General features: G+C 34.5%; 1 protein-coding gene across 1 annotated transcript in view; it reads right to left on the bottom strand.

Annotated features, from left to right (window-relative positions):
* The window catches only part of LOC122806091 (extracellular calcium-sensing receptor-like), a 431,112-nt gene extending 422,639 nt beyond the window's left edge, over window positions 1-8,473 (bottom strand). The window contains exon 1 of the mRNA XM_044076329.1: window positions 8,165-8,473. Coding sequence (XP_043932264.1) covers window positions 8,165-8,473 — 309 coding nt within the window. The remainder of the gene's footprint in view (window positions 1-8,164) is intronic.
* Window positions 8,474-9,230: the final 757 nt, after the last annotated feature.

A 9,230-nucleotide genomic window follows, 5' to 3' on the forward strand; every position in this document is an offset into this window, starting at 1 on the left:
CCCTTCAAACCACCCTTCAGGTCTTTCAAAGTATTTGCGAAAGTGAATTTAGAAAAATTAGTTACTGAGATTATAAAGAGAATCTTACTAAAGATGAGTATAATGCACTACAAAGCTTGAGCAAAAACTCTGACATTAGAACTATGAAAGCAGACAAAGGTGGGAAAATTGTCATTATGAATACAAAGGATTATGAAAGTTCTTTAGAGGTTATGTTAGAAGACATAGACACATATAAAAAGTCAATTTTGGAGAAGTTAACCAAAGTTATAAAATGGTAGATGTCATATTGTTTGATATGTTTGATATGTTCAGCCAAGGTGAAATTGACAATGAAAACTACAATTACTTATTGTTTGAACATCCTAAAATGGCATCCATTTTTGGTACACCGAAAATACAGACTGATCAAAAAAATCCCCCATTCAGGCCAATAATTTCAGCTAAACACTCCAAAACAGAAAATATATCTGTTTGGTTAGATTACGTTCTCAATCCTATTGTCCAGAAATCCAAACATTACCTAAGAGATTCATGGCACTTGTTAGAAATTTTAAGAGACCTAGACATCTCTGAAAGACAAATTTACTTTGGTACATTGGGTGTCAAGTTGTTATATACTTCAATAGATCAAGAAAGGGGTGTGGAATATCTTAGAGAATATCTTACTATCCACACTGATTTTACTGGTGGAAAAGTGAATACCATTTGTTGTTTGATGGACTTAGTTTTGAACAACAATTTTTTCAAATTTAACAAGTCTTTATACAAACAAATTTCCGGAGTAGCTATGGGGGCAAGAATGGCACCTGCATTTGCAAACCTAGTTATGGCTAACTGGGAACTGAAGTTTTTAAATCAACATCCTAGTTACAAAAAAGTACAAATCTACTATAGAAACATTGATGATTTGTTTTTTCTATAGACTGGTACCTACGAGGAATTTGTGGATTTGGTTAGTGACCTAAATTCCACTACTGATTTTTTGGAATTTAAAATCAGTGGTTTTGGTGAATCTATCAACTGTCTAGATTTACATTTGAGTATAGATAAGGAGAGAAACAAGTTCATGAGTAGGATCTATAGTAAACCAGTATTCGCTAACCAATATTTACACAAAGATAGTTTACATCCACAGCACATGAAAAAGGAGTCATAAAAGGACAGATCATCAGGCTTAGTAGACTAACTTCTGACAATGACACTTTCAAAAAGGAAGTTCTTTTTTGAGGTCACTTTTTCTTTCTAGAGGTTACACCTTAGAATGGTTAAAAAAGATAGAAAGTGAAGTCATGATGCTAAGAAGGGGTGGCTTCACCTATTTTGTATTTGACTGACACCATGGTAGGTCCAGTTATTGACAGCACATCAGGTACATTGGAGACTGGTGTTTCTAAGTACATGAGTGTTTTTCCTATACCTATAGTCAATGAAATGTGGCACATCAAACATATTATAGAGAATAACTGGAAAATAATACTTGGAAACAAAGAGTTAGTGGTGACAATTGGACTGAGACCCAGATTCACCTACAAAAGATTAACTAACATTAAGTCAACAAGGCTAACAGTTGCACTAGAACAGGTTGTAATAAGAAGGGTACTTACGCTTGCAGGAATTGCAAGCAATGTAGGTTTATTAGTAACACTTCTTTTGTAACTCTAAGACATTCAAATCAAACTTTTTGTGCTAAAGACTACTACAATTGCAACAGTGAATATGTTGTTTACATTGCTATCTGCATGTCAAGAAGAAGAAGATGTCATGTGGTAATTATTACATTGAAAGACCATAAGAAGTTTGAAACGTAGGATATACGAACACAACCTGACTACTAAAAAGAAAGATAAAACAAATTCATTGGCTAGACATGCATTGGTATGCCTTGATTTCAAAAGATTTGAATTTTTTGTCTTGGAAAAGGTGGAGAAGGTTTAATTTGAAGGTGATCTCAATAATACATTAGAATGTAAAGAAGCACTGTGGCAGCTATTTTTAGGTGCAGATAGTGCACCTGGATTAAATGAATCCATAAATTTAAAATGCTTCTTAGTTAATAGAGTTTATGTAAGTTTTTACAACAATCATTTTATTTAAAGAAAAAGTGTATTTTATAATTATTTACACACAATATTTATTTAATTGTTTATGCAACTGCTAATTGTTTGAAGTCATTTCCTGTTTGTTAATAGATTAGGATACAAAAGGAAGTTAGGGTAGGGTCATTTGTAAATGTTTTTTCTGAAGAAGTTCTCAGAATTAAAAGTGGATGAAAGTGCTAATATACTGTTCCAGAGTGGTTTTTGGATTTGTATCACAGGACTGGTTCGTTTTGTGTTTCCTGGTTTGATCTCTGAAAATTTTTTCCAATAATGTAAGCTAAACAAATGAAAGCATTGCTGTTTTTGATCTTAATAACAGCAAATAAAGCTATAACATGAAAGTGAAATCTAATGAAAAATATTAGTGAGGTAAATATGCTCTTAGAGGTTAAATATATGGAATTGCAATCTGAAAGGGATCAGAGACAAAAGTTTTGAAAAATATATGGTCTTTATGGGACTAAGTAATGGATAATGATCTTGAGTAAAAGTCTGGCATACAATGAGTTATCAGATTTATCATAGGAAGTTAGGTGAAACCAATTAATTAGCTCCAGAGACATGTTACAACTTGAAATATTTAATTATCAAATTAACAGTAAAAGTTTCATATCTGTAAAGGCAAAATACAAAGAACTTAATAAAATCCCTGAAGTCTCTGTATACATAGTTTTTGTGTGTCTTTTTTTTTTCTCTCGTTTATAAGGAGTAATACGGTTTTACTGGCTAGATAGGAAGAAATGATAACATGTTTTTTGAGTTTCTTAATATATAAAAATGAAAAAAAAAACAAGTTTGAAATACAAATTTAAGCATGGATTGTCTGATACATATTTAATTATTTATTTTGTATGAGATAAAAAAAGATTATTTACAATTGTACCAGCAATCAGTGCAAAAAGATTATGTGCACCATTCAAGAGGGTTGCACCATTTGTATTACCCAGAACTGAGACATTATTCTTTGCAATAAAAATCGATCCTTTTTAAAAATATAAAATATCTGCCTTTCATACTGAAACCTCCAGAACAGTAATAGGCAAAGGCATTCTGCTCTCACAACTTTAATACAGCCTTACAGCCTTCCCATCATAGCCTCATCATGAAATACAAGCTTCACATACATTCACACAATAGCCAGTAAAATGTGTAAATTTATTATTCAGTCACCTAAAAATGAATATGAATGTAACATAATGAGAAAAAATAGCTCCCTGTTTAACAAAAAGGTGACCTTTTCTTATGATCCCAGCTATTCAAACTCCTAGTTAGGCAGACCTTCTCTCTCCTAGCAGCTAAACTAGTTATATGGCAGGGTAATCCTATGGGCTAGGCTCCAGAACCATTAGCCTAGTACACACCTATGAACCTATGACAATCTTTCTCTTCCAGACTCAGAAGCCCTAACCACTACACCCCACACTGCAACCCTTCTAAGATAAAATACCCTTAAACATATCACTGCTTCTCTCTATTTGGTCTAAAATTCTGGGAAAGGAGTCCCCCGAGTAAAAGGGACTTTGTGTTACTAATGTAGGCCATAACTAAAGGTGTACTTCCTCTTATCTTCTCTTAGAACCCTGTCACCTATTACCTGAGCTACAGCACTCTTTCTGTATCTCCTTCTCCTACTACTGACACTTTTACTTACCCACATTTGGCAGATTCTGTTGCACTGATCTATTCTTCTCACTCACATAAAATTTTATTTAACATAACTTCTGTTTCCAACTACTCTCAAACTCTACACATCTTTCACTCCAGTCTACTATTCTCTCTTTTTCACAACTGTAGTTAGTACAAAATCACTTCACTTTCTAAATGAAACTTGCCTTAATTTATTGTAAATACGGCATTTTACAATGGTATGCATTATTTATGTTTTGTTAGCTGATAATGATATTTTACAAATGTGTATGTTCATTGTACTCTTTCTATCTCTTACTAAATGCAATTCTCACTTTCTTTGTATTCCCAGGATGAGATGAAATTAGTCACTTGTATTCAGTGTTCTACTCACTAAACACATTTTAAATAAATGTATCAATAAAATTATTATTGCAGTCTTATTCTATATTGGCCTATTTACTGATGTGGTTAAACTTATATCAAATTGCCCAAAATGCATTTCAGACTCAAATAATATGTATTCTATTTCATGTTTTCTTTTTATTTCTAAAATACTTAAGGGCTTGAATAAAAGTATTAATTGATTTAGTCCAATTTTCCAGTTTATGTAATCTTCTTAGTGTAACTGTATGGAATTAATTTGGATTTATGCCAGTATTATCTATATTTTATGATCCATTATTTGCTGGTATTTTTATTTAAAGCATTTGCCATGCCAATAAATATTTTTCTCTTTTGATTCTCTTGAGTTTAGCTGCATTTATTGCTGTTGTATAACTAGTATTTCTTTATCTCATGCATTTATTTTTGTGCCAGGCTAATATCTACCCATACTGATATGCTTTTGAGGTATCCCATAAGGAAATGTCTTCTGCCTTATCACTGTCATTGTGGCTGTTGCCGATGTTTGTGGTGTGTGTCTGAATGCCTTTTGTAGTGGTAGCTTTACTGAAATGTTTTTTGTAAGATAAGTTGTAGGGTTAGTGGCTGGGGCAGGGACAGGTCTCGGGTTATTTTTAGTATGCATTAGTAAGGAGATGCAGGGTGGGGAGATTTGCTAGTTTATTGGGAATGGCAAAAAAGCCACATTCCTCAGAATAAAACAAAACTCACCCACTTCCTTCCCTAGGCAGTTTTGGAAGGAAATGGTGCAGCTTACAAATCCCATTACTGATTCATTTCACCCCTTATCTGGCACAACTATCAATGACAGCTTAAACTTTGCTAGAAAATACAGCCACTTCCTGCACAAAGCCATTGAAAGTGTAATAAATAATTTCTCAAATCAGTCCATCTCACAGCACTTAACTAATTTAGTAAATGACCCACAGCTATATCCTTTCACTTCCCAATTTCTTTCCTTCTATTTTATAAACAAATTACAGTTAAAGAGGTCAAAAAGGATCTATAACCTTTACTTAACCTCAGGAATTTTCTTAAAGTCCCACAAATGTTTTATCATTCTCCCTTTATCAACGATCTCCAAAGCTAAAGAATGCAAGGATTTTAGGTCTATTTTTAGCCTATGACTCTCTGCAGTATATAAAATAAACTCTGTAGACTAGTCGTGTATGTGATCAATGGCATGGATCCTGAAATGCCTTTTGAACAATGACAGATTGTACTTTGACCCAAGTGCCATCTACACTCTTCTCACTGGATATGCATTTGTTGACATGACAAGAATATTTGAAAGTAAATGCATGCACTTCTGCTGAATAAACTTAGGACTGGCACTGCAAACCTGTTGAAATGTTTGCTCCAGCAGCACTTTCTCAGACTCTGGAACTCTCTAGATCCCCCTCCTCTCAGGTAAGTTGCTTTAATGGTGGCACTGCTCTTGGAGGAGCCATTGCCTTCACTACAGCAACTATTTGCAAGATGCAACCGTGATGGTCTGTAATAACTGCTCTACTGTGGTCATTTTGGTACAGGAATTCACATAAAACTTCACAAACAAAAAATTCCCAGCACAGTACAGGAATTTCTCCTTCTGTCTCTATTTGTCTTTAATGAAATAACACTCATATTGGCAATAATATGTGTCAGGTTATTGGCATTAATAACTGATGCCAAAACTGCCTACTGCAGTCCACTAATGTGTGTGATTTATGTAACTAAGACCACCAGCTTTTATAAAAATAATGTTGTTTGTTATATATGAATGCAAATAAGTCCGTTTTTTCCAAAAAAAATAAAGTGTTGTGGTTTAATTAAATTTGCAGCAAATAATTTGAGGCCATCTTTTTATTACTGAAAAAAAAAGAATTCTCTTTTGCTCTCTCTCTCTGTCTAGATTATTCTAGCAAGAATAATTTCTAGCATCTTCCCCTTGGTCTTTCTAACAGTAGTAGATTTTCTCTCCCTAGATTCATTGATCTGGGCTCCTTTTCCTTTCCACAAATGTCAAATGGTCTCTGACTGGGATCTCTTCCGACTTCTTTTTGTGTTGCATTTAATAACTAATTAAAGCGACATTTATTTATTTATTTATATTTACATGTATTTACCGGGAAAGTCCGACTGAGCTGAAATGGCCCATTTTCAGTGGAGGCCTGGAAAGAAAAGCTCCATTAACAAAGTATTTATAACAAGAGTAATACATTACATATACATGCCAGCATAGGTGAACTGAATTATGAAATAAATATTATAGACATGACTGGACCAGGTATAACCTAAATAGCATGAAATGGCATACATTTTATAAACAGTTGAAGACACACTCATATATACCAGTGAGAGGAATCTGCAGAAAGAATATCAATAGAGACTCAAGCAAGAAATCTAAGGACATGATCTTATAGTCTCAAAGTAGGTGAATAATAAAGGCAACAGAGACCACCATTGTAAAAAAAACACATATACATGGTTTGTTGCAGAAGAACATAAAAATGCAAGTTTTTCCCAAAACAAAAGTCTTGTAGCATGACAGTGTTGTGTACACTAGATACATGTCTTTTTTTCTGGGTTATTAACAGGAACAATTTCTAGGGTTCTACAGGTGTCCTCTTCTAGGCCTTTTATCATTCTGCTGTCTTTCTTTCAAAACTCCTGCTCTGGATATCAGACCCCTCCATAAGGGAAAACAGCACCGACTGGGCTTACCTCAGTCATCCTTTTATACAGCATTAGTTATTTTATTAGGCAAACTTTCTTTAGCTAATATAGCAAACTTGTTGTTATTATAGCAGCATTTCCATATAAAATAAGAGCAGCACTTCTCTGGTTAATACAGCAAACTTTAAACAGTAAATCCAAAAGTAAGGCAAGTACTACCACTCTGTGTATCAAGCAACTTCACTTTATTAAAACAATAAAAGCAGTATCATAAGCGCTTTCGGGTAAATCCCTTCATCAGACGATAAAACACTAGTAAAAACATTGTATCTAATATAGTACAACACAGCCAATGAAAATCAATAGTTTACCCTGCTTTTTGCTAGAGCTGGTTTTAAAGCGAAAACATCATTTAATCCTGGGCTTTGTCAGCTCCCAGTCTAAGAATGCATTGCATCTCTTTGTATTCAGTTTCATTATATAAGTCACCCATTTGATAAGTATTTAAGTATGTGTGGTAAGTAGAAAATTATCAGCATGGGGTTAATGTCAGTCCAGCAGGTAGTAATATTGTAGGATTCAGAAACAAAACTTTGTTTATGGTAGGGTATGATGCGTTCCCTTAGACTGAAAACATTTTACACATAACTATTCTTATACAAGTGGGATGCTTATTTGATTGGCGAAGTTTATTTCTAACTTCCTGCCAACAGGAAATGAAGTGCTAGCTTGAAATCATAATTAATTAACTGCACTATACATCTAGAAGTCACCACTCAAATTCATGAGTTACTAAACATTTGGAAGTCACCACTCAGATTTATGAGTTATGCAGCTGAGAAGCCATTAGCCATGAAAATTAGTGACTGAATTGGGTCTGTTTAGAAGTGGCAAATGCTGACAGATGAAGTGACACAGGGACTCATTGGGAGAGAAATAAAGATTGCTGACAGGATTTTTGCAGTGTGATATGTGTTCTGATTAGCTATGGAGATTTGGATTAATCCCAGTTGTCGGTTTGTGCTGCTGTAAGAACATGATTAGAAGTAAGAACCTACCAGTCGGAAAATATTGTTCCTTAAAACAAGTATTGATTATAATGTTTATTAAAGAGCAATTTAAGAACTGATGTTCACCTTTTAGAAAGTACATATTGTAATGTAGTTGCATGTCTAATATAGTAAGGCAAAGAACTGCACTGTGAGCTATGTCAACATAGCTGATCCTGACATGAAGAATCAAATACAGTTATATTTGTCAGCTTTCTTTGCTATAAGGTCAAACAAACAGCTTTTTCATCCAGATTATGCAGTATCATGTTATTTTACTGTTTGCAATAAATGTGACTCCCAATTATATAACTGCTGTCTCACCTGAGGATGTCGGTAGAGCCCAAGTAGCTGTGCCATTGGTACTGTACAGGAAGAAGAAGAATCTCCAATGATGGCTGCTAATGATGACACAGTGTGTCCATGACAGTGGTAGTTTGGGACAGGTACATCCTCACCGGTCAGCATCCACAGAGTGCCATGAAGTGTCCTTGCCACTGTCTGGCAGGTGTCATAAATCCTGAATCCCAGGGTGAGGTTTGGTAGAAGAGCAGGATTTTCATTAATCACTTTGATAACAAACACCATGCTTTGAACCCAGTGATATGCCTCGAAGCTGAAACTATAAATCATTCCCATAAAAATTACACAAAAATGTCATGAAAAAAATATAAATATGGCAGTAGCTTTTATGACACTTCAGGGTGTAAGTGCTGTTTCACTTTTATATGAAGCATCAGACTGTACTCATTTATAAAGTAATAGTCTAAAGCTGTTCAATAAGGGGATACAAAATTGTAGCAAAATATGTTAATAATGATAAAATGATGCTAAGTATTAATTAAATGCAAATTTATTTTCATCTTTTGCTGCTCTTTGGATGTACTGACATCTGTCCTCCTATCCCTTTACCTAGCTCATATGTGCATATCAATCTTTGTATACCAGGATCCTATCACCTTCCTAGATGTGATTTATCCTTTACGTCAGTGGTCTTTGGCACTTTCTTCTGGGTTTTATATAGGACTGACACACATGCAATATATATTGGTTTTGTGTGCCTGATATCTAGCTTCCTGTAATATGTAATAAAGTGGAGGGTGCCAGATGTGGTTTCAAAAGTGGAGGGTGCCAGATGTGGTTTCACCCACTTCCAAGTGTGACTTACCCTACCAGATGTGGTTTCTCCCACTTCCATTTGTGACTTAACACCCTGTCATATGTGGTTTCACCAATTTCCACTTGTAACTTAACATCCTTTCAGATATGATCTCACCCATTTCCACCTGTAATTTAACACCCTACCAGATATGATTTCACCCATGTCTACCTGTATCTTAACACACTGCCAGATGTGGTTTCACCCACTTCCATGTGTGGCTTAACACCT

Source organism: Protopterus annectens, chromosome 7.part0, assembly GCF_019279795.1.
Source record: "Protopterus annectens isolate FY-2018-M chromosome 7.part0, PAN1.0, whole genome shotgun sequence".
Taxonomy (NCBI): Eukaryota; Metazoa; Chordata; order Ceratodontiformes; family Protopteridae; genus Protopterus; species Protopterus annectens.